This window comes from Mesoplodon mirus (genome assembly GCF_964341445.2).
Source record: "Mesoplodon mirus genome assembly, chromosome: 1".
NCBI classification, from domain to species: domain Eukaryota; kingdom Metazoa; phylum Chordata; class Mammalia; order Artiodactyla; family Ziphiidae; genus Mesoplodon; species Mesoplodon mirus.
The window spans coordinates 4,000,654-4,027,100 of record NC_138976.1 but is presented as its reverse complement, the minus strand read 5'-3'; the positions used below and the strand labels follow the sequence as shown (position 1 = coordinate 4,027,100).

At 50.6% G+C, this 26,447-nt stretch overlaps 1 protein-coding gene across 4 annotated transcripts in view; it reads right to left on the bottom strand.

The window, feature by feature from the left end:
- Positions 1–3,254: 3,254 nt before the first annotated feature.
- The window catches only part of AK8 (adenylate kinase 8), a 130,554-nt gene continuing 107,361 nt past the window's right edge, over positions 3,255–26,447 (bottom strand). For all 4 annotated transcript variants that reach the window (XM_082621062.1, XM_082621063.1, XM_082621065.1 and 1 more), the window contains 2 exons: positions 4,740–4,820; positions 3,255–3,558 (listed from right to left, as the gene is read on the bottom strand). In XM_082621062.1, coding sequence (XP_082477188.1) covers positions 3,321–3,558; positions 4,740–4,820 — 319 coding nt within the window. In that variant the 3' untranslated portion in view covers positions 3,255–3,320. The remainder of the gene's footprint in view (positions 3,559–4,739; positions 4,821–26,447) is intronic.

Sequence of the window (26,447 nt, the reverse complement as noted above, 5' to 3'; positions counted from 1 at the left end):
AGTGGCTAACTTCAAGCACAGCAGCTGGTCTGGGAATGAACACATTTGCCCTCCAGCCACGGACTCTGCCTCTCCTGGGCCAGGAAGCCCCCAGCCCGCATCACTGCGGCTGGAACCGGATGCTAATACACTCCAGCCAGGCCTCCCAGTGAGGCCGCGACCTGGAGCTGAGGGCTCCAATTAGAAGAGCCTAATTTGTCCCGGCCGCCTGCGAGCCCGGAGCGGGGAAGCTTTGCTATGCAAAGCAGCGGGAGGGGCTGTGCGTCGCGGGGGTGCGATGAATACCATTTGCTCGTCGTTTCCGGGGGAGCTATCTACAGAGCGGGAGCGTGTTGGGCCAACCCGGCGGCGCGGCAGGGCCACCGCACTCCCGAAGGGCGCGCCCGGGACCGCGCGCCGGAGCACATCTCAATGAGGCCCGCGCCGTCCCCGCGTCCTGGGCGGCGCGGAGCCCAACCGAGGCCCCGCCGCGGGGCATCCAGGATGCCAGGGGCTTCGGGACGCCGGGACGCAGCGGGGACGAGCTCCTCCGGGGTAAAGGCAGGGCCCTTGGCAACCCCGACGGCGACAGAGGGAGAAGCAGGTGCTGCGCCGGTCATCATGTGGAGTTCTGGGACCAGCGAGTGACTCAGGTCCCGACGCTGTTACCACTTAACACGCACAGCCTTTCACAAGTTATTTGACTCCTCTGAGCCCCCGTTTCCTCATCTAGGGATAAAAACAGCACTGACCTCAAGGGGAGCTGTGAGAAGGTGATTGAGAAGGGCTGCATTTATTGAGCATGTACTATGTGCCCTATTTTCAGCCTTGGTGTATGTATTCATCACTTCATCCCACAATACGAGCTTAGTATTGCCTAGGAGGCAGTGACTACTTGTTCTCATTTTACAAGGATCCAGAGGGGTGAAGCAACTTGCCCAAGGTCACACAGCAGCATGGGGACCTACACGCTTGGCGGGGACATCACTTGCCTCACAGAGGGGGCACAGAGCTGGCACAGCTGCTCTAACGGCGTGGGGCAGGTGGAGGGAGAGGAGGAGTAAAGGTGTGGGCAGTCCAGAGAGGAGGTCACCCACAAAGTAAGCCTTGCTGTGTGAACTCAGTAAATGAGCGTTGGATGATGTCCTTGGCTAAAGATCTACATCCAAATGGTATTTCGCTGAGTAAAGTGAGACCACATTCTCTGGTACCCAGAATGACACGCAGAGGGGTAGGCAGGCCTGTGTTGGCCACCTCCCTGCTTTTGTCTCCTGCAATCAGGGGGTGCCGGGTACAAGTGGGCAGAGTTTCATCACAGCAACCTGGCCCTGAGGTCTGTACCTGGGACTTCTCCGGGGCCTCCCAGGGCCTGAGGAGGCTTAATGGGCAGGAGCCCATTGTCAGGGGACTTTCAGGGTAGTTGCTGTTTTCCCTGGAGGGGTTGGGGGGAAGTGGGGCCTGGGCAGGGGAGGCCCTGATGGAGTTTCCTGCGTAGGGTGAGGAGAGAGAGAGTCGGGCGGCTGAGCCACGAGGCAGGGGGAGGTGCAGAGGCCAGGATGCTGCTTCTGGAGAGAGGGCCCAGCCCGGGGGGTGCTAGGGCAGGCCCAGGGCCCAGTCTGAGGTGACGGGGCAGAGGCAGGAGGGCAGGCCCGGAGGCCTGGCTCCAAGGACCCCAGCTGGCGGCTGGCACGTCACTGGCTACTGTGGCCAGCGCCAGGGTCAGACCTTTGCTGGAGGAACTCTGGGCTGCTCCAGGCTGGAAGGGGCTTTAGCCATTAGGCCTGGAGTCCCTGAGCTGCCCAGATCCCAGAGGCTGGAGTCTTGGGCCCAGGCTGGCCTGGCCTGCTGAGGCCCGCAGGCAGAGAGCACCAGAACACTGGGTTCAGGTGTGCCATGGATCCCGGTGACCTCAGGCAAGTCACTTACCCTCTGCGGCTTTAGTGTCCTGTCGATGGAGGGAATCACCCAAGTATCTTCCTAATGAGGTAAAAAAAAATAACTGGGTGGGGGGAGGGGGCTCATGAAAGAGGATCAAGAGCTCTGTCAGCCTAAGATGTCACTGTCCTGTCCCTCCAGGGTCTCCTCCTGGTGCTGTGGGCTCTGGGGGACCCAGAGGGGCTATTACGGTGGGAGGTGAAGGCAGGCCTTCCGAGGGGCTCCAGCAAGTCTCAAGAAACAGCTAAGTATGTCTAGAGCTGCCCTGACATGGCAACCACTCACCACATGTGGCCATTTACATTTTTTTCTTTTATATAAACTTATTTATTTTATTTATTTATTTTTGGCTGCGTCGGGTCTTCGTTGCAGTGAGCGGGCTTCTCAGTGCAGTGGCTTCTCTTGTTGAGGAGTACGGGCTCTAGGCGTGCGGGCTCAGTAGTTGTGGCTCGTAGGCTCTAGAGCACAGGCTCAGTAGTTGTGGCGCAGGGGCTTAGTAGCTCTGTGGCACGTGGGAATCTTCCCAGACCAGGGCTCGAACCCGTGTCCCCTGCATTGGCAGGCGGATTCTTAATCACTGAGCCACCAGGGAAGTCCCTACATTTTTTTTTTTAAGCAAATTTATTTTTCCCACAGATCAATTTCAATTACCAAGGAAATATTTAATTTTTTTTTTTTGGCTGCACCGCTTGGCATCTGGGAACTTAGTTCCCCAGGCAGGGCTCGAACCCAGGCCCCCTGGATTGGAAGCGCGGAGTCTTAACCACTGGACCACCAGGGAAGTCCCCATTTACATTGAAATCAGTGAAAATTAAGGACAATTTTTTTTTGACAATTTAAAAAACGTCTTCTCAGTTGCAGTGGCCATGTTCCCTGGGCTCGGCAGCCACCTGCAGCTCGTGCCGTGTTGGACGGTCAGAGGGCATGCCCCTCATTCCGGAGAGTTCTACCGGACAGGCTGCTGTAGAGACAGCGGCTTTGGTAAAACTGCATTTACTGAGCGCACAGCATGTGCCAGGCTCTGTGCTGAGCGCTTTACCAGCATCATCCCGTTTAGTCCCAAAGCAACCCCGTGAGGCAGGGACTGTTATTCCCCCATTTTAGTTGTGAGAAACGAGGGGCTCCGAGGATCGGGTGACAATCCCAGGGTGCACAGCACATTGATGCTGGAGCCACACCGCATCCCAGGTCTGACCTGGTCCGCAGCGCTCTACTTGACTGCTTTCCTGGACTTTGCCTGTCCTGTGCCCCCAGACCCCCAGACGAGGCAACCTTCCGGCCACCTCACCTTCAGGACACAGGAGACTGCACTCAGCACTCTTTATTGGCTTGGCTGAGTTTCCAGAAGGTCGGGGGAGAAGGATTAACTTTGTTTCCCTGGGGGATGCTTCTCTGCTCTTAACCCATCAGGGAACTTTCTTGGGCAGGGGATTAACGATCCCACTCTCTATGTATTCAAAGACCGTGTACGGGTCCTGGTCCCCGTTGACGGTGATGGCCTGCCCGTAGAACTCGTGCAACTCAGCGGAATTCCTGTAGAACAGCTCCATTCTGAGCCTGACCTGCTCTTCAGAATCCTTTGGGCTCTGCAGGAGACGGGCCTGGATTTCCATGGTCGCAGGTGGCTTGTAGATGAGGTGGGACCTGCGAGAGGAGGGGAAGCAGGTGACCCCTGGTCCAGCTCAGAGGACAGGGCAGAAAGGGGCCCTCTGTCCTACTGCCGAGCAAGCGGGTCACATCACCACCGCCACCAAACATTCACTCTGCACCAGCTGTGTGCACACCCTCAGCCGGGCCCGGGAGCCGCAGAGAGACCCAAAGCACAGGCCCTGCCCAGGAGAGAAGAATGCAGATCAATAATAGGACAGAATAGAGTAATATACCGAGGGCCAGATCCCTTTCTTTCTTTCATTCCCTTCCTTTCTTCTTTCTTCTCTTCTTCATTCCAAACAATATTTATCAGCCGCTATGTATGCCTGGCACACATTTGCTATTGACAATGCAGTGGCAGGCAAGGCAGTTGCCTCTGGCCTTATGGAGCTCACAGTCCAATGGGGGATGGGACATTATAACACCAAGTGTGAGCAGAGATGCCAGGAAGGGCCACCGTCACTGCTGGAGAGACCCCGGGGCATGGCAGCGTGAAGGTCATTGAACTTGACACAGGTCAGTGAAAAGATGTCCCCCAGCAGCAAGGCGACAGATCAGACCTATAGTTTAGGACAATCCTGGTATTTCCGTCGTGCCCCTCCTCACTCCCTACTGAGAAACGTGGTCTGGTGACCAAGAAACAGGGCCTTGATTACTGGGAAGATGGAAGCTTCTACCTCTTTGCAATCGCAGAGACTATAAATTGTATTTCAACACCAACGCAGTGATTGTACTTGGTCCGATGCGGAATAAAACTCAGGATTTACCCCCATAGCTGTGGGAGGGCTCAAAGGTGAACTGGTTCCCGAGGGGACGCGTCTGAACAGCAGCCACATCTGGGACGTACTGTGATGACAGCAGAGGCCTAGGGCGCCATTTCACATGCTGGGCTCAGAGCCGAGCCCAGGACAGGGCCCGCAAACATTTCAACAACTGCTGTAGAGCCCCGGACATTGATTTTCTTGCTGCTCTTCCAGGAAAAGAGGGTCGACAGAAAGCACAGAGGAGCTAGCTGGGGGAACCCCCTTTCTAGAGTCTTCTGTCAGTCGTCACTGGCGTCATCCCTAGAGCAGCCCCGCCCTGGCATCGGTCGGCTACATGGGGAGAGGGGGTCCCTGGTGGGGCGTGGCCCCTGGAGCCCTCAGAGGGCTTCCCACTGGGAGGCTGGCACAAACCTTTCTCCTGTGACAGGGTCGGTTCTTCTCAGAGTCAGCCGCTCAATGATGGAATCGAATGGCACATTCAGGAAAAACACCCTACGAGGAAGAACAAGGACCATGGTCAGCTGGAGGGAACCGCAGCCTGGACTCGTCTGAGACCAGGGTGGGCATCAGCCCCCGAGAGTGGGTGGAGCCTCAGTGGCCATCACTCAGGGCTCGGGGTATCAGGCTCTGGACGGTCACCAGGGAAAGATGCAGGCGTGGCCTCCCTGCCGTGGAAGCTCTCCGCACCCTGATTCAGGGACGGCGCCCAGCGCCCCTCACTCCCGGGGGTTGGGGGGACCCTGGGGGGACTCTTCACTCAGGTGAGCTTCGGGGAGCAGACGCCCCATCCTTGTGGCAGGACAGCGTGTTCTCTGGAGTCACACAGACTTGGGTTAGAATCTCACCTCCACCATGGACCTGCTGGGTGACCTTGGGCCACGAACACAACCTCTCTCAGACTCAGTTTCCTCACCAGCAAAATGGGTCCAGTGATAGTTGCTGGTGTTGAAGATGTAAGGAAAAGAAGCAGGTGACAAGCTTAGTGCAGGGCTTATGCGTCCTGGGCGCTCAGACACGGCAGCCAGTGTAGTGACTGAATCACGTTTCTTACTGGAGTCCCTTCCCGAGGGTCCAGGCTCCCTGGCTGCCTGCGCCCCCCTTAGAGAGGCAGGGCTGCTGGTCCTCAGCTTCCTCACTTTCTCTTTCACAGAGGAGTCCTGGACCCAAGGGAGCAGGACCCTCAAAATCAATAGTCCCAGCAGAAAAGACACAGCCCTCACTTCTGATAACTCAGGACTCCCACTGGGCCTGCCTGAGAATCCATCTCCTGAACCCCTAGTTCAAATGGTTTAATGCCCTCCCTCTTTGGCTGTGGAAGTCTTTCTTTCTTTCTTTTTCCTTTTTAATTTTTATTGGAGTCTAGTTGATTTACAGTGTTGTGTTACTTTCTGCTGTGCAGCAAAGTGAATCAGTTATACATATATCTATTCTTTTTTAGATTCTTTTCCCATATAGCTCATTACAGAGTACTGAGAAGAGTTCCCTGTGCTATACGGTAGGTCCTTGTTGATTATTTATTTTGTATAGAGTAGTGTGTACATGTCAATCCCAATCTCCCAATTTGTGCCTCCCCTCCTTTTTTCCTGCTGGTAACCATAAGTTTGTTTCCTACATCTGTAACTGTATTTCTGTTTTATAAATAAGTTCATTTGTACCATTTTTTTTTAGACTCCACATACAAGAGATACAATATGATATCTGTCCTTGGGAAGCCTTTCTTTATATAAAACCTGAGGAGAGAGGTTCTCAATCAGGGCTGATTTTGCCCTGAGAAGCTAGTTGGCCATGTTTGTGGCTGTCACGACTGGGGGCGGGGGGAGTGCTACTGGCCTCTGGTGGGTGGAGGCCAGGGGTACTGCTCACATCTCAGTCTGTGTAGGACACGCCCCACCACAAAGCATCACGGCCCCGTGTCAGTCAGGAGGCAGATGGAACCGGTGGGAGGTGCCAGCGCTCTGGCTGGGGTCCCGCTGGGGGAAGTGGGTCGGGGTGAAGGACCAAGTGTTCTGGTTCTTCCCCACAGATGTAATCCAGGGCCTGTCTCCCGGCATCAAGCCATCTCAGTTTGTTTTTAAAAAAATAAGTTCTGGAATATTCTATGGCTCACTTACTGTTTATTCATTCCTTTAATTAATTCATGCCTGTGTTTACTGAGTGCCTGCTGTGTGCCAGGCTCTGCAGTGAGGCCCTGTGTTTACCAGCCCATCGTATGGGACTGAGACAGGACATTTAACAGAGTTGTCATCTCGGACATCAGCGTCCCATGACTGATGCCACTTCCACTGGGGACAACATCCGTGACAGCAATAGCGGTGACAGCCTCACTGTGCACCCAACACCTTGCTCATGTCACTTCCGAGTAAGTAAATTCAGGCGAAAAGCACCTCTAGGTGTGAGAAAAACGTACTCAGCGATTTCCCGCCTTCACAATTGGGTAAGAGTCTTTTTAGGGTGGATCCTCTTTCTCCTCCTAAGTTAGTGAACAAGAAGCCTTCACTGGCATCCCAGGAATTCACCAGATGTGTTGATCAGGTCACCAAGAGGCCAAGCTTTAGGGGGTCCAGTGGCACATTGGTCCCCATGGGCCCTGGACCAGCCTCTTGGGCCCAGGTGCCACCCCTAGGGCCAGAGCAATGACCAGCCCCCAGCCAGTGTCCTGACACCCGGGAAGCACTCAGGAAAGGAAGGAATACGTGAACAGGTGGTACACCACTCTAGTGCTCTATTCATATACTCTCTCTGCCTCCTGACTGACTTTCCTCCATCCCAGCCAAAAAACTCAACCAACTGGTAGAGCTGAGAATGATGCTAAATTCCAGGGTTGGAAGGGATCAGCGTTTCCCTAATTCCCAGGGACCAGGTGCATCAGAATCCCCTTGGGAGACTGTGACTCTGCTGGATGCCAACAGCCTGGCCCAGAAATGCTGATGCAGCAGACACTGGAGGGCGCCCAGTATTCCCCCCTCCCCACCACCCAGTGCCTGGAACCCGCTGCCTTGGAGAACACCTGGGCCAGGCACTCTTGAAGGTCCTGTGACCCCTGGAAATTACACACAAACTATGGAGTACGCGTGATTTGGGGGAGGGGGATAGATCCATGTTTCACGACAGATTCTCAAAAGGGTCCTGGTTCTTAAAAAGGGTCAGGGGTCACTGGTCTGAGTGTCACAGGGCAATGAAGGATGTGGCCACGGCCGACGTGACGAGGTGGCAGAGCTGGGCCGCCCCAGATGCCACACTGTGTCCTCACACTCACTGCTTCCTGGCGATTTTCCTGAGCCCCTCTGGGGAGCCACCCCGACTCCCACTTATCCCTGTGACTTGTTTGGAGTTATCTCATCCCTGGGCTGTGAGGCTGGGCATGAGGGAGGCCCAGGTGTGGCCAATCTGAGTGCCAGCTCCTCCTGGCCACAGAAGTTGGGTCAGGGTGCAGACTGATCCAAGCCAGGCCAATGAGAGGCTGGCCCCAAGGCTTGCCAGAGAGAAAGGAGCTTCACTTTTTCTGGGGCTGCTAAGCTGTTGGCACGGGAGCCTGGGGCCTGCACCCAGAGACAGCCTACCTGAGAATAAAGCCCACCCCGAGAGAGCAGAGAGATGGCGAGAGACACTGTTTGGGGCCCTGGATCAAGCTGTACCTGAAGCCAACACCCCTCAATGTTTCCCTGACATGAATACATAAATCTCTTTTGCATAAACCAGTTTGAGCTGGGTTTCCTGCAATTGTTATCCAAAGGTCATCTACTACATCTAGTCTCTCCACACCTGCTTCTGGAAAATGTGTAAATTAAAAAAAAAAAAAGAGTGAAACGTGAGCCAAATGCTCTCCTTCAAGACCAGCGTCTCCCAGGCTTCCCTGGTGGCGCAGTGGTTAAGAATCCACCTGCCAATGCAGGGGACATGGGTTCAAGCCCTGGGCCGGGAAGATCCCACATGCCGTGGAGCAACTAAGCCCGTGAGCCACAACTACTGAGCCTGCACTCTAGAGCCTGTGAGCCACAACTACTGAAGCCCGCACGCCTACAGCCCATGCTCCGCAACAAGAGAGGCCACGGCAATGAGAAGCCCTCGCTGGCCGCAACTAGAAAAAGCCGGTACGGAGCAATGAAGACCCAACGCAGCCAAAAATTTTTAAAAAGACGACCGTCTCCCACTGACTTTCTTCTCGTTCTCTCTTTTTGCCCACACTGTTTGCTGAGGTTCACTTCTGCCCAGTTGCCAAGAAGCCCCTCGCTGGTAGCTGATGAAAGCTGCAGCCTCCCCTCCACGAAGTGAGCACAGCCTGGGGTGTGGGCGGGAGCCATGAAAATCCACCTCTTCCCCCGCACGCATTCTCGACAATGATCTCCATTCCCCACGTGCCTCAAAATAACAGCCACCAAATAAAACATGCGAGATCAGGAGCGTCTGAACACGGGGAGCACAGATGTTTCAATGTGCTTTCATCTCTTACACTCCAAACATGCCTGCCCCCCCTCACACCCCCAGAACTTGTGAGGCCCAACAGCAACACCAAAACGTGGCTGTCACCGCAGCTGGCGGCTGACGGTGCCGCTCCGGATGCCGACGCCAGTAGAAAGGGAGCCAGTTTGGAAATCCGTGATAATGGATGCTGCTTCATAAACAAAGGAGCCCCCACTGAAAGATTTTTAACCCAGCATATCAAGATCGCTTGTCGTCATTCAAGGGAATGGCTTGTGAAAGGCTGGCGAGATCAGACGCGCAAGGACACCAAATTGGTACTTGAAACACGTCGCTGGGAAAAGCCTCGCTGGGGAGGAGCTGTGCTTCCATGCTGGAAGCTTCTGATTAGCCAGGCTCACGGCGACCTGGTGCCACAGCCACGTGGCGGGGAGAGCGGGGAGCCCACTCAGCTCTGCTGCCCTGTGCGTGCCCCACCTGCCGGTTTTGGGTATCATGCTACTCATGTACAATAACAGCCAGGAAAGACAGAATGTGAAAGCAAAGAATACTCAAAGTAGGGCGCACCGGGCAGAGACACCCCTGGTATATGTGCTTGGGGTCACCAGGGCAGGCAGCTACCCCTGCCTTGGGGTTTGCAGAATTTCAGGCTGGTGGCTGCCTCAGGAGGGAGCTGGAAGGTACCTCTAATCCCTCGCTACTCAAAGTGGGGTCCCTGGACCAGCAGCATCAGTACCAGCTAGGGACTTAAGCCCCACCACCCACCCACCCACCGAATCAGAGTCTGCGTTTTAAGAAGACCTAGAGTGATGCATATGTACATCGAGGTTGGAGGAGGGCCACTCTGATCCTGTGTTTCCCAGATTTGTCTGATGTTGAGGATTATCTGGAGGGTTTATCTAAAACACAGATTCCAACCTGCAACTAACACAGTATTGTAAATGACCTATTCTTCAAAAAATAATTATTAAAAAACAAAACAAAACAAAACATTCCAGGCAGCCCTCCCGGAGCTACCAAGCCAAAACCTCCAGGGGAGGGGCTGGGAGACCTGTATTTGTAAGTCAGCAGCTCAGGTGATTCTCATGCTCAGGCAGGTATGGGAAGCATGGCTGTTATCCCAGGTCTCACCTTGGCCAAACCCTGGAACCAGAAGGGGAGCTTGGAGAATACTGAGGCCTGGGCCCCACCCCTAGGGATTCTGCTATAATTGGCCCAAGGTGAGGCCTGGGAGTGGAGATTTTTAAACGCTCCCCAAGTGATTGTTGTAGGCAGCCAACTTTGAGAACCACTGCTCTGATTCAATCGCTCAGTGTACAAGATGGGGAAACTGAGTCCCAGAGAGGAGAGGGCTCACACTCTGTCACCCAGGGCACTGACGACAGAGAGTGAATGACAGCTGGGATCTCCCGACCCACCCCCATTATGACCCCTCTGATCATACTGCCTGGGGCTCTGTCTGGGGAGCAAAGGAAGCCTTCCTCCTCCAAGGCCTTGAAGCCTACCCCCTGCTCCAGAGCTAAACTCACTGGGGACAGAGGGATAGAATTTTCTCTGGACCCATGGATAGATTTGATCAATTGAGAGATATGACATATAAGAACTGGCTTTAAATAAATATGATGTCCAGTGCTGTCCAGAGGCAGGGGTCTGCCCTTATTAGCCTCTTGATCTCAACCAATAAGTCTCTACTCTGTGCAAAACTCCATACAAAGCACCATGATGTAACTACAGTGAGATACCACTTCACACACATCAGGATGGTTATTATCAAAAAAACAGCAAAGGGACTTCCCTGGGTGGTCCAGTGGTTAAGACACCGTGTTCCTGAGGCAGGGGGCCTGGGTTCGATCCCTGGTCAGGGAACTAGATCCTGCACGTGGCAATGAAGGTCCCGTGTGCCGCAAACTAAGACCCGGCCCAGCCAAATAAATAAATAAATAAATATTTTTAAAAACAGCAAATAACAAGTGTTGGCTGGTGAGATTGTGGAAAAAGTGGAACACTTGTGCATTGCTAGTGGGAATGTAAAATGGTGCAACAAGTGATCCAGCTATTCCACCTCTGATATATACCCAAAATAAGGGAAAGCAGAAATTGGAACAGATATTTGCACACCCAAGTTCACGGCAGCATTATTCACAACAGCCAAAAGGCAGAAATAACCCAAATGTCCATCAATAGATGACTGGATAAACAAAATGTGACATATACTCACAATGGAATATCATTCAGCCTTAAAAAGGAATGAAATCCTGACACCTGCTACAACATGGATGAACCTTGAAGACATTATAGTAAGTGAAATAATCAGACACAAAAGGACAAATATTGTATGATGGCACTTATATGAGGTATCTAGATTAGTCAAATTCATAAAGACAGAAAGTAGAATGGTGGGGGAATTTCCTGATGGTCCAGTGGTTAGGACTCAGTGCTTTCACTGCAGAGGACCCGGGTATGATCCCTGGTGAGGAAACTAAGATCCTGCAAAGCCAAGCAGCTTGGCCAAAAAAAAAAAAAAAAAAAAAAAGAATGATGGGAGCCAGGGGCTGGGGGGAAGGGGAAATTTGGAGTTGTTGTTTAGTGGAGATGGAGTTTCAGTTTGGGAAGATGGAAAAGTGCTGGAGGTGGATGGTGGTGATGGTTGCACAAGGAGAATGTACATAGTACCACTGAACTGTACACTTAAAGATAGTTAAGGGCTTCCCTGGTGGCGCAGTGGTTGAGAGTCCGCCTGCTGATGCAGGGGACACGGGTTCGTGCCCCGGTCTGGGAAGATCCCACATGCCATGGAGCAGCTAGGCCCGTGAGCCATGGCCACTGAGCCTGCGCGTCTGGAGCCTGTGCTCCACAATGGGAGAGGCCACAACAGTGAGAGGCCCACATACCACAAAAAAAAAAAAAAAAAAAAAAGATAGTTAAAATAGGGGACTCCCCTGATGGTTCAGTGGTTAAGACTCCAGGCTTCCACTGCAGTGGGGCATGGGTTCGATTCCTGGTCGGGGAACTAAGAGTTCACATGCCATATGGCATGGCCAAAAAAAAAAAAAAAAAAAAGGTTAAAATATTAAATTTTATGTTATGAATATTTTACCACAATAAAAAATAAGCACAACGGTGTGGTTAATAGACATTATGATGAAGGGAGGAGGAGGGGTGGATTTCTAGCCTTGAATAAATTTACAATTTAATGAGGTTCTTAATATACATATGTATACAAATAAGTGGATGGACCAAAAAATATGAACCATATAATAGTACTAATTCTACACTAATTATAAGGCCAATGCTATACCTATTAAGAAAATAGAAAAGGAAAGAATAGAACTTAATTTATTAGGCTGCCTTTCCCTCATACCAAAAACCAGACAAAGACACTACAAGAAAACTATAGACCAATATCCCTCATGAATACAGATGCAAAAATACTCAATAAAATATCAGCAAATTGAACCCAGCAATACATAAAAAGAATAATACATTACAATAAATGGGGTTTAGCCTAGTAATGAAAATCTGGTTCGATATTTGAAAATCAATCAATATAACCATATTAGACTAAAGAAGAAAACGATATAATCATCTCAATAGATGTAGGAAAGCATTTAACACAATTTTATATCAATTCCTGATAAATATTCTAAGCAAACTAGAAATAGAAGGTAACTTCCTCCTCAGTCTAATAAAAGGTATTTACCAAAAAACTACAGCTAACATCAAGACTGAATGCTTTCCCCTTAAGATTGGGAACACAGCAAGGACGTCCATTTTCACAACTCCTATTCAACATCTTACTGGAAGTCCTGGATAGTGCAATATATCAAGAAAAGGAAATAGCAAGCATACAAGTGGAAAGGGAAGAAATAAAATTGTGTTATTTGCAGATGACATGATCATCTAATTCAAAGCCACAAAGAATCATCAAAAAGGTCACTATGACTAATAAATAGGTTTAGTGAATTCACAGACTACAAAATCAATAAACAAAATATAAACCAACTTTTCAAGACACTAGCAATAAACAACTGGAAATGGAAAATTTTAAGTACCATTTACTATAATATAAAAATGAAATACTTAGATATAAAGCTAATAAAATATGTATAAGATCTGTCTGATGAAAATTACAAAACACTGGTGAAAGAAATCAAAGACTTAAATACCTATGGGGAGCTATACCATGTTCATGGACTCAGAGACTCAATAGTGTTGAAATGTCAATCCTACTAGATCTGCAGATTCAATGCAATTCTAATCAAAATTACAAGAAGGTGTTTTGAAGATTCCACACAAGTTAATTCTCAAATTTATATGGAGCGTTTTTCTGGAAAAGAATTAGAATCACTAAAACACGTTGAAAAAGCAGAACAAACTGATTTCGAGGCTTATTACAAAGCCACAGTAGTCAAGACAGTATGAGTGTTAGTGAAAGGCTAGACACAATGGATTAAAGAGTCTGGAAGTTGACTCATACAAATATGACCAATTACATTTCAACAAAGGTACCAACACAATTCAATGGAGAAAGATGGTTTTTTCACCCAGTGTTGCTAGAATAATTAGACGTCCATATGCAAATAATGATAATAATAATAATAATCTTGACCCATACCTCACACCATACACAAACTTTAAATCAAAATGGATTGTGGACCTAAATATAAACCTGAAACAGTTAAACTTCTGGAAGAAAATCTCTGTGACTTTGGGTTAAAGAGTTCCTACATACGACACCAAAATCATGACACATAGATTTTTAAATTGATAAATTAGATTTCATTAGAAATCTAAACATTAAAAACTTCTGCTCTTCAGAAGCCCTTAAGAAAATGAAAGAGATGCCATAGACTGGGAGAAAATATCTATGAAATCTATATCTGATAAAGGATTTGCATCCAGACTACGTACAAATGTGAATTACACGCACAACTAATGACATGAAGGAGAACGCACAAATAGATCCCTTAGTACCTTGTGTTTCCAAATTTGATATTCAAATTGGGAAAGTCTGGTCCAGGAAAACAGTTTCCTGAAAAAGGCTCAAACAACTCCTCCTTCCCCAGTTCCTTCAAAGCCCGGAAGGAAGGCAGCGGCACTATCCACGCTTTAAACCAAGACTCAGCCTCTGCCACGCGGAGCCCTTTTTCGGGGCTGGAGCGTAGGCAGCAGTGGCTCTCAAGCTTTGATATAATCAAGGGGTCTTCTCTCAAGGGGAACTTTGCAATGACTGCCACTGAAGCAAGGAAACAAAGAGAAAGGAGAGCCACCAAGAAAAAAGGCAAAGTAACACTGTACAGTAGAATGGTCTGCTCACCTTTAAAACGTGTGCCCCTGACACATCAGAGAGGTGAGGCAACATCAAAGCTGTTGCAAAATAGTCCTCATGTGACTACAACAAGTGGGGCCATTGGATAGCACAAAGCAGGAGTAACCACTGTAATAGACAAGGCCTCCGCCTAGTCCAAGGGCAGGGAGAGGCTGTATCGTGTCTAGAGGTGACTGCATTTGAGGACGGCAGTGAGGGATGGGCAAGCTGCTAGAGGACTCTAATGGGAATGAAAGATGAGCGGAGCTGAGGATGGCAGGACTTGGGAGAGAGTGGTTAGAGGGAACAAGTGAATTATACACAGACTATCAAAAAAAACAAAAAATAAGAACTGGGTCAGCTGCAGAAGAATCCACACCTCTGAGTACACTGCGGGAGGGGCTGTCTGAGGACAAGGCCTGGGCTGCCTTGTCTGTGCTGCAACCTTCGTGCAGGGATGTGGTGAGGGCTGAATAAACGTGCAGCGAAGGAGTGCATTAGCACGTGAGGGAACCAGCTGTGATGCCGTGGAAGGCCCTATTCCATCTCACAGGGGCGCCCCGTCAGCTCTCTGGGATCGGCCCCCGGGTCCACCCAGCCACAGGTGCAGGCTGATTCCGGTCACAGAATGCGATGCTGGACACCGGAAAAGGCCCTGGCCAGAGTTTTAAATTTTTTACTATGTATCTTTTTTACTCTGACGAGTACAACTTGAAAACAAAAGGCCAAACGTCTCAACCTCATTTTAAACCCCTGCGCAGCATGCCTCCTGCCCTCAGGTAGCCGCTGCAGGGTTCCCTCCCCGACCGCTCCCCACTCCTTAAGAAAACAAGGCTCCCGCTGCCCATTTCTTGTTTAAAACTGTGCATAATTGATAGTGGCAAATCTACACTGCCCATGTCTAAAATCTCTCCACGGGCAGGAAGCACAGTCTCCACGACTGTCATTAACTGGGAAATTAACGAGCACGCCTGGCGGTGCAGCACGCGCTTTGCAAAGTGCAGCAGTCCGGTGTAAGGAAAATGACCCCAGGTTCAAATTCCTGCATAATCGGTCTCCATCTGAGAGTCCTTGAAAAATTTCTGCCTCCATCGACACTGGGAAGAAAGAGAGTAATTCCTCTGCACGTGGCCACCCAGACACTTCCTAGACGATCATGAAATGCACATCATTGGAAGTCAGAAAGTTCTGCAAACTTTTCCCAAAGAGAAAGGCAGATGAGCTTAAGGCAAAAAAATGACAGTGGACACGTGGAAAGCAAGCCAGAGCTACACTCCAGGACTAGCCAGTCTCTGCCAACTCGGGGCGCCAGCTGAACCAGTGGCTCTCAGACTGGACGTGTGTGGACACAGGAGGACTCTAAAAATTCTGGCTTTCCCCGGGTCCAGGCAGGCCCGGTGTCCAAACTCTGGCAACACTGCCCTCTCCCCGCATTTCTCACGCCCACACAAGACCAGCAAGTCAGCCCTCAGTGCAGGGCAATCACCTGGGCGGGGCCAAAACAGTTCTCAGGGGCCACTGGGCACCTACACTCATCACTGCCTTTCCCTTGGTCGTCCTTCAGCTCCGTGTCTGTGTTTGAGGGGGCCTGGCTCACCACCCAGCTGGTCTTCTTCTGTGTGAGAAGTTCCTGTGTGTTCCTGGAAACGTGTCTTCCCTGTGAACCGGCCAGAAGCCACACTGCGCCTTCTCTCTTGCGCTCAAGGCACCTGCAACCACACCGGCACCTGGCTGCCTTGGGGCCCCCCCGACAGTGGGAACACTGGCCAACGCTGGTCAACCGCGAAGCCTGCCGGTGTGGACACCAGTTCAGTCCCGAAAGGACGACTGGGCTGGTGAACATTGTGTCAGTGCCCCGTGGTCTGGCCGACACGTGGATGCTCCATCGGATCCCCCCCTTCAAGAAAGAATTTGTGTCTCAGCTGTAAGGGGCAGGGTCAGCGGACAGCCTCCAGCTGTAAATATCTTCCAGGGACTTGAACCCTATGTTCCTTTTTTTTTTTTAAACATAGTTACTGAGATATAATTCACCCCCCTAAAAGTATACAGTGCAGTTCTTTTTAGTGTATTTACAGCGTGTGCAACCGTCAACGCGATATAAGTTTGGGAGATTCTCATCACCCCCAAAGGAAACCCTGTACCCATGAGAAGGCTCTCCCCACCCCCCAGCTCCCAGCCCCTGGCAACTGCTAGTCTGCTTTCTGTCTCTGTGGATTTGCTTCATCTGAACACTTCATACAAATGGAATCATACAATGCATGGCCCTCCAAGTCTCCATTTAGGAAAATTAAGAAAAAAAAAAGAGGACCTCACAAGGTCATTTTAAAAGTTAAACCTAATAATGCACATAAAATGCTTAATGCATAATAACAACCTAGAATATCCATGAGGCCCTACGTGCCGGGCATCCTTCCTTTAGCCTAATGTTTGAAGGTTCATCCCCATTGTAGCATGTATCAGAATTTCATTCCCTTTTATGGCCAAATGGTGTCCCAGGGTATGGATAGACCAGATTTTGTTTATTCATGCACCAACTGATGGACCTTTTAACCCAAGCTTTTGAGCAAGGTCACATTCTTCTGGGGTGGCCCTTGGCCAGTGAATGAGCACGGACGGGTACCAGGGCCTGGCCACGTCTGCCCCACACAGCCCTCCCTCAGGAGGTCCCTGCTGGGCTGGTGGAGTCTGGGTCAGCCTGCCTCCTGATCCCACGGCTCCCCCTACCCCAACCTGCTTCATCCCTTTTCCTGGCTCAGCTCTTACCTGCTCACAAAGCCTTTTCCACCCCATGACTGTCTCAGCCTCTGCTTCCAGGAGAACCCAACCTGTGACATGTGCCCTGAAAGGCACCAGGAGCCTTAAAGTATTCGGTCCGATTTATGTGAACACAACTTCCTGTTTGCATGCCCATCCTCCACCAGGCTATCAGCTGCGAGGCAAGGACCAGTGCATTCGTGTGGCAGTGGAGAAGAGGGGACTGGCTTGGACATGGGTTCTGAGGTCAGAAAGACCTGGGTTCAAATTCCAGCACCACCTTCCGGCCCACTGTGGCACCAGCCATTTTACCCTCCAAGTCTCCATATGCGAGGATTTAAAAAAAAAAAATACCTTGCAAAGTTATTTTAAGGATTAAATATGATAATCCATACAAATTGCTTAGTGTGTGATGATAAGACAGAATATCTATGGGGCCTACATGGCAGGCAGCCTTCTAAGACTTGACCTACCTTAGGTCATAACTCCTCATCGTGACCTTACAAGGGGATTATTATTATGTCCATTACAGCATGTGAGAAAACTGAGGGACAGAGAGGTTCAACCTGCCACAGTGCCCCAGCTAGAAAGTGGCCATGATGGTTAATTTTGTATGTCAACTTGAATGGGCCATAGGGTACCCAGATATTTGGACAAATATTATTCTGGGTGTATCTGTGAGAGTATTTTTGGATGACATTAACATTTAAATTAGTGGAATACAGAAGAAATTAATACAATATTTTAAATCAACTATACTTCAATAAAATAAATTTAAAAAATTAATTAGTGGAATGAATGAAGCAGATTGCCCTCCCTAATGTGGGTGGGCCTCATCCAATCAGTTGAAGGTCTAAATAGAACAAAAAGGCTGACTCTCTCCCCAGTAAGAGAGAATTCCTCCTGTCTGCATGCTTTTGAATTGGGACATCGGCTTTCTCCTACCTTCAGATCTAGTGGGGTGGAGGTGGGATCGACAAACTCATGTACGCCATCCTCAAGGCTCACTGGACCCCACTTCAGCCTTCCTGCCTTTTGGCTCTTCCTGGGGCTCCTGCTTTCGGACTCACCCCACAGATCTTGCAGCTTGTCAGTTTCCATAATCACATGAGCCAATTCCTTACGATTAATCTTTCTCTATATATATAATACACATCCATTGATTCTATTTCTCTGGAGAACTTTGCCTAACACAGTGGTGGAGCCAGGATGCAAACACAGGCAGCCGGCTCCAGTGTCCGTGCAGCTGAGCACAGCACACCATCATGAATCTGCTGAAAGATGAAGGAAGGAAAGAAGGAGGGAGGGAGGGGGGAGGGAGGAAGGAAGGGGAGACGGAGGGAGGTCCTGGCGTCCACTGCTCAGCGCAAACCCCGAACCTCAAATCCCAAACGTGTGGCTAAGCTTTAGCTCTCTGGGCTGAGCTGCAGAGTCAGCTGGAGTCAGAGCCACCTTCCTCTACTTTAAGCAGATCAACTGGAAGGGCTGTGGGGCAGGAGATGGGCAGATGCTCTGCCAAGGGGGCCTCCACCATGTGCCTTCCTCTCAGCCGCCCTGCTACCGGGCGCACGTCCCAGGCACTGCTCCAGGAGCAGGAATTTGCTTCAGGGACCAGAGAGCAGGGTGAGCAAGACCTGGACCCTTGGACCGCCTGGGAAACAAGTGCACTCACCTTGTTGCCGGTCCCCGGAAAAGGGAAGCCGAGGGGGGGGGAGGTGAATTAATTTCGAGGTTTCCTTTCCCAGAGCCAGTCTCCCTCAGTGACAAATGGCACATGAAGGCCTGCCCTGGTGAAGAGTTACATAAGCGTGTCCCGGCCACCATCAGAATCTCCACTCTTGACTTTTCCACTCTCTATTTTTTTTAATAAGGTGCTGCAGAGAAGCTTTTGCTTTAACCCTTTCCACAGCTGGAGATTTCCTCCATGAACCTCTCGAGCGAAAAGCATTTTACTTCTTGGCTTCAATTTTTAACCCTTTGCCGCTTATTAATCTCCACCATCACCATCATCACCGTCATTGCAAACCTTTCTATACTCACTACGTGCCAGGCACCTGCACTAATAAGCATATTACACATGTGTGTTGTCCCATGTAATCCAAGTAAGGTCCTGTGATCCTGCCCATCTCAAGGGTGAAAAAACTCAGGCTCCCAAGAGGTTAAGTGGTGCCTCCAGGCTGGGCTCCAGGTCCAGCTGACTCTAGGTCGCTCTTTCACTACCTTCCTCCGTGTAAAATAACATCACTTGTTCCCTGCAGCTGTTAGAACATCCCTGAAGTCTCTGGTGAGAATCAGAAAATGGGAAAGGGACCGACCCCGAAGCAATTTAGGAGGGGGGCGAGTGGGGTGAGGTCCGCACTGCCCATGCACCCCGACCTCAAGGTTCACTGAACCCCACCTCAGGCTCCTTCGGGCCAAAGTCACCACCTCATCTGTGTCCTCCATCACCTGACGGACGGCTCCCCAGCCGCTGGGACTCCCTCCTCAGTTTGTCTCCCTGGGGACGCCGCACAGCTGCCTCTCAGGGTTAAAGATAAATAATGTGGATTCCAAAAGATCCTTCATCCCCAGTCGCAGCTGTCTTGCCTAAGGATTCCATCACTGTGTTTGTTAAACCCACACTTTAATTACTCCAAAATTATGTTAAAACCTTGCATAAATATTGCAGTGGCATCTTCCGAAGAATTTCATTACAGCAAGTTGGGCTGCTGCCAGAGCTTCGGTTAAAAAGTAAGAGGAGAACAGACGCATGCAGAAAAGATATTGTTTTCAAGATAAAAAGGCAGGGAGGTCATCCTTTGTCAGATCACCCAGGTGTCAAAGAGAAACAGACTCTCCCATTTCACAGACTGAAGGGGGAAAATGCCCTTCGGCCCTCCCACCTAATAGGTTTTACTTCTCGAAAAGCCTAAATCTGATGAAATATTCATAACCAGTGGTATTAATTAAGGGGGAAAAGTCCATCAAGAGAACCCCAATATGTTTACAGTGTCCCCAGGAAACTGGGGAAATTCACAATCAAGTGTGTAAATGTTCTAAAAAAGGGTCCTGAATATTTTATGAATATTTGTCATAAAACAGAAATAATAACCACTGTGCAGAGCTATTAGAATTAATATTTATGTTGCCCGCCATGAAATATTCATGGGGACAGAGAAAGGGGGGGCCTTAAGACAAGAATTAATTTACATTGGGCTCGGTTTACCCGCTGGCTTGATGTTTAAAGACGGTTGACAAGCCTCCGGATGAATCCGCCAGTCACTTCCCGCAGCAGCCGGTGGAGTGGAGGGGGTGGGGATGGGTCTGGGCTGCTGACAGCTCACAGATTGAGTTTCTGACAGCCCTTAAAAAACCTAAACGGCCCCCCACCTTTTTTTCCTTCTTCCATTGCCCAAGGCGCTCTGTTCTGCCACCGCGCATCCGAGCTCCCCTTCCATCTGCTGAAATTAACGAATTAATGAGCGCGACCCGCTTTACAGTGGGGCCCTATGAATGTTTACAGGCGATTAAATTATAATGCGGGGCGGCTGTATAATTCATGAACCAATTAAAGGAAGTGTTAGTTGATTTGATGGGATGAGGACGTACAAAATGCATTTAACTAATGGGGAGCCACGGGCTGCGAGGGCCGGCTCCCTCTCTCTCGGATTACGCGGCTAATTGCCGCACTTTATGGGGCTGTCACTGATAGCCATGCATATTTCATTGTTCTCAAATACTTCAATTGTGTGCGTCCGTGTCGCGGCTGTAATATGGAGAAGCCCGGCCAAACTTGGCTGTAGTTACAGCGGCCGGGCTGCGGCCGAGGCTGGAAACCCGAGCTGGGGCATCGGGTGTCTCCCGCCATTAGGTGATTAAAAGGGCTCAGCGTAGGATCGCCTTTGGTTTTACTGACAATTCCGATGCTGGCTTCAGGACAGTGGCCACACCGGGGCCCTGACCCCCTTTTCTGTGGGGGAGGGGGGAGGGGGGAGGGGAAGTCCACAGCCGCTGTATTGTTCCCAGCACGCCCACATCTAGAGTTCAGGGGTCCCTTGGGTCACCCAGAGGGCCCAGTGTCCCCCAGGGCAGTTCACCAGGGACGCATCCTGAGCTAAGGGTTTCCTCCAGGCCCGACTTTGTCCGTCGGCACAAGGTAGCTGCTCAGGATTTCATTATGCGCAGTTAGGGGCAAACTTGGACCCATCGTGAAGCTCTACCATCAGCACACTGCCGTGTGCTTGGAAGGAAATCTCAGAGAAGAGCAAGACTCTCCTGATGCTCCGGAAGAGAGAACTCGAGTCCACGGGTCTGGGCCTGGAGGGCAGGGAGAACGCGGCCCAGCGGGGTGCCTGGTTCTGAGAGACGCCACCTTCATGCCAACCATCCCGGTTCACTCTTCGAGGCCTGGGCGAGCGCCCCCCGATGCACCCCAGACCGTCAGAGCCCTGCCTCAAGGGTCTGCTGCTCCCAGTAGCCTGGCCAACTGGCCGGCCTCTGAAATGGCTCCGCTCTCTCCCCTGGCTGCTGAGTCTGGATTTCACGGGAGCTAAACACACGTGCGCACATGACACACACACACCCCTAAAATAAATGATTTTAAAACCCTGGGGTTCATATCTTCAACCCCCCGGTGGATGCCTGAGAAAGAATTTCTTTTGCTTCCACTTTTGGCACCCAGAGCTGGGAGGAGAGACTGGCCAGCGGCCAGAAGCTGCATTCTCAGATCAATGCTCACACGCTTTCTCCACATCCACACTCAAGAGCTTTGTGACCCTGGGCAAGCCTCAGGCTCTCTGGTTCCATGATGCGGATGGGGATGGGGATGAAGAGACTCAGCCACATGCTTAGGGGTGGGTCCGGCAAGTACTAACAGCCCACGTTATTTCAGCCGATATTATTATCGTGTGATATTAGAGATTCTAACTTATGCACATAGGGAGGCCAATCTCACCACTTTTCTCCTCCGCAATGCACATCGTGGTCAGGGTCGGCCTCCACCCCCCAGTTGCACATGAATGCTCTGCTGTCCAATGAAGTGACTGCTGGTCTATCAGAAGGCCCAAGGAGTCAGCAGACCCTCGTCTTACAAGCACGGGGTGTCTCTTTGACTAGATCCAGGTGAAAAGGCTGCAGGAGCCGAGGGACCACGGGTAAGAAGAGCACCCAAACGGCTGCCACTTCAAGGATGGAGGAAGGGCCAATGGCAAGCTAACAGAAAGTAAGTTACCTCGGCCTAAGTTATCTCCTTGCAACCTACACTTAAAGAGCAACGGGGGGCTTCCCTGGTGGCGCAGTGGTTGGGGGTCTGCCTGCCGATGCAGGGGACGCGGGTTCGTGCCCCGGTCCGGGAGGATCCCACATGCCGCAGAGCGGCTGGGCCTGTGAGCCATGGCCGCTGAGCCTGCGTGTCCGGAGCCCGTGCTCCGCAGTGGGAGAGGCCGCAGCGGTGAGAGGCCCGTGTACCGCAAAAAAAAAAAAAAAAAAGAGCAATGGGTAGTCCAGGTGGATTTAACGCATTCTGGTTTAAAAGAAAACCAAAGTATCATTCATCAAGTGCTTACCATTGGCAACCAACTGTCCTACATATTTTACAAACATGACCTTATACCATCTTGCGAGGTAAACAGTAGTATTCTCAGTGCACAAACGGGGAAGTTGAGGCACAGGGCAACCAACCATCTTGGTTCAGGAATTTCTTCCAAGCAAATACTTGTGCTGACATTGGCGAAGAGGCCAGGACACGCTCTTAAATTTAAAACAAAAAGTTATAGAATAACATATATTATATGAGCCTGTGTAACGAGAGAAGTAAATCTAGAAGGATGTACACCAAGCTGCCATAATGTTTATTTTGTGGGGAGGAAGTGGGGCAAAAAGGGGACTTTTTACTTTATACATATCTGCTTTTTTTTTTTTACAATGAGAATGTATTATTTCTACAATTAGGAAAAACGCTAATTATACAATAACAAGAAAAAGCTAATTTTTTTTTTTTTTTTGCGGTACGCAGGCCTCTCACTGTGTGGCCTCTCCCATTGCGGAGCACAGGCTCCGGACGCGCAGGCTCAGCGGCCATGGCTCACGGGCCCAGCCACTCCACGGCACGTGGGATCTTCCCGGACAGGGGCACGAACCCGTGTCCCCTGCATCAGCAGGCGGACTCTCAACCACTGCGCCACCAGGGAAGCCCAAGAAAAAGCTAATTTTTAAAAAGGGAAATTATCGATTTTAAGCTAAGGACCAGCATGATGGTGCAAACGCATATGAGTGGACCAGGTTTTCTTGTGCACACAATGTACAGAGTTATAGTTTGATGGGTCCAGGCACCAGCCTGACACCCTGACATCATCATGGAGTCAGCACTTCATTTCACAAGAGCGGGCAGACTGGAGACAGGACACCACAGATGGTGGCCGCCGAGAGCCACAAACAGTGAGATGAATCTGTGTGTAGACCACACTGCTCAGCTAGTCTCCCACGTGCCCAGGTGTAAGAGGGGCCAGGTGAGAAAATAGCTCACCAATAGCAAACCAATGCCTCTGCTTTAGGAGAATCAACTTATGTTCATTCATTAAACAAATATTGACCCAGTCCCTCCTGTGTGCTAGTCACCCACTGTCCCAGGTACCACGGACTTAGTGGTGAAAGAGCCAGACACGGTCCTGTCCTCACAAAGCTTCCAAGGTGTTCTCGTATACATACGAACAAAGATTTCCTGTTCCTGGCACTTGGGTTTGGTCCTGCTATTGAAAGATTAAAATACGTAGTATGAAAAGACCAGTTGGCAACCAACAAAGAGATGAGATGCACAAGGTATTTGGCAAATATGGTTCAGGCAAGGCGGGTGAAGCACATCCTAATGTCTTAAGTGAATAATTTTCCAGTGAAATGGCTGTTGTTAATCAGCTAATATTATTGACAGTGTTTGTTACGGGCTAAGCATGCTACAGATACAGCAAGTCCCCTGCACATGAACAAGTTCCGTTCCAAGAGCGGGTTCGTTAAGTCCAATTTGTAAGTCCAACAAAATTAGCCTAGGCACCCAATTAACACAATCGGCTAGATAGTATTGGACTGTAATAGGTTTATAATACTTGTCACACAATACATAAAAAGCAAACACAAAAAATAAGACATTTTTAATCTTACAGTACAGTCCCTTGAAAACTACAGTAGTACAGTACAACAGCTGGGATACAGGGGTGGCATTGAGTGAACAGGCAAAGAGAGTTACTGACCGGAAGAGGGAGAGGAGGTGGGAGATGGCAGAGCTGAAGGATCGACAGCAATAGGAGACGGAGGGCAAGCTGCAGTTTCACTCACGCCTGACGCTGATGGAACGCACGTTTGCATCTTTGAAAGTTTGCAACTTGAAGGTTCATATGTAGGGGACTGACTGTATAATGTTATGTCATGGAATCTCTCCCTGTACCAGGGAGGTACAACTATTATGCTCCATTTGATGGGTGTGGGAACTGGGGCTCCAAGCAGTGAGTGAAACTCCCAAGGTCACATCCTCATTAACAGCAGACTATTTTTTTTAATAAATTTATTTATTTTATTTATTTATTTTTGGCTGCATTGGGTCTTCGTTGCTGCACGCGGGCTTTCTCTAGTTGCAGCGAGCAGGAGCTACTCTTCGTTGTCATGTGTGGGCTTCTCACTGCAGTGGCTTCTCTTGCTGCAGAGCACGGGCTCTAGGTGCATGGGCTCAGTAGTTGTGGCACGCGGGCTCAGTAGTTGTGGCTCACGGGCTCTAGAGCGCAGGCTCAGTAGTTGTGGAGCACGGGCTTAGTTGCTCCGTGGCATGTGGGATCTTCCTGGACCAGGGCTCGAACCCGCATCCCCTTCATTGACAGGTGGATTCTTAACCACTGTGCCACCAGGGAAGTCCCAACAGCAGACTTTTTGACTTCAGGTTAGTTGGACACCCCAGGCTGAGCTGTAACCATTGGGCCACAGTGCCCCTTTGGATGCTCTTGTGCTCCAGGAGCTCTGGCTCCTCAGATGTCCCGTGCCTGGCATCACGCTGAGGATGTGCGGACACCACCTCCCCATTTCACAGATGAGGCAACACACTCCATCACCCTCCAGAGCGTTTTCACTACCTGTATTCAAAGGAGATCTATATTCTGCTTTCTGTCTCTGTGGGTTTACCTGTTCTGGACATTTAGTATAAATGATCTCACATAGGACGTGACCTTCTGTGACTGGCTCCTGTCACTCAGCATCGTGCTTTTGAGGTCGAAGTCGTTCTGAAACCAGCCCCATTTTACAGATGAGAAAATGGAGGCTCCACAGAAGGGAACTTGCCCAAGGCCATGAAGCCAGTCAAGGGCAGAGCCAGGCTCCGACCAGGTCCATCTGATTCAAGAGCCCATAGCTGTACCAGCTCCGTGTCTAGGCTCTCAGTTTCCTTTAGATGATTTGTTTCAGGAGGGACCGACTGAATGTGTGCACATGCTCAGCTCATCTCCTGGGTGTCGGCTACTCACAGACCCCCAGCCCCTCCACTGCCCCGGCTCCTGACTCCCCAGCCACACGGCCTCCTTGCTGCCAGGAGCACACCCTCCGCACAGGTGGCCCCTGGCCCTCGGACTCCCAGTGGCCACGGGGCCACCCCTTTCATTGATCCAGAGCTCCGCTGAGACGTCTTCCCCCAGGCCCCAGTGGTGAGCAGGGTCCCGACCTCTCACGCCTCCTGCTTTGTTCCCCTTGAAGCCCCCCTCCCTGGGAGACATCACAGATGCATCTGTTTGTGTTTACTCTCTATAGGCACAGATGTGTCTGGGTTGTTCTCTGCCCTCCTGTCAGCTCCTAGAACTGTGCGCAGCACACAGTAGGTGCTCAATAAACGTTTGTTGACTCAATTATGTTGTCCTCAAGAATCTCGCCCTGGAACTTCCCTGGTGGCACAGTGGTTAAGAATCTGCCTGCAAATGCAGGGGAACACGGGTTCGAGCCCTGGTCCGGGAAGATCCCGCATGCTGCTGAGCAACCAAGCCCGTGCGCCACAACTACTGAGATTGCGAGCCACAACTACTGAAGCCCGTGAGCCTAGAGCCTGTGCTCTGCAATAAGAGAAGCCACCGCGAGGAGAAGCCTTTGCACCGCAACGAAGAGTAGCCCCTGCTCGCCACAACTAGAGAAAGCCCATGTGCAGCAACGAAGACCCAAGGCAGCCAAAAATAAATAAATAAATAAATTTATTTTTTTTAAAAAAAGAATCTCGTCCTTTGAAGGGTGGCCTGGAGCTGAGGGCAGCTGGAAGAATCGGGAGGAAGGTGGCCACAGCCACAAGCCATAGGAACACAGTTACAAAGGCCACCACGCAGGGTGGACGGGGCTCGGCGCCTGCATGTGTCTCCTCTCATTTCCTCCACCATCTACTTGCCCTGCCTTCCTCTGCATGCTGGATTCACACTCACCTTTACTGAGTTTCCGCCGTGCACAAGCCTCTGGGGGTGGGCCAGGTCTCACCCACCCACCGTGTCCCCCTGAACTAGCCTCTCCTCTGTCGGGCCTCCACCAGCTTCACTTCGTCCACGCATTTTTCCAGAGCAGAGGCCACAGAGACCCTATGGGAGACACACCTCCACGGCATTCCCGGCACAATTCAAAGGACTTTCCAGAATGTTCCAACTCTGGGAGATCCC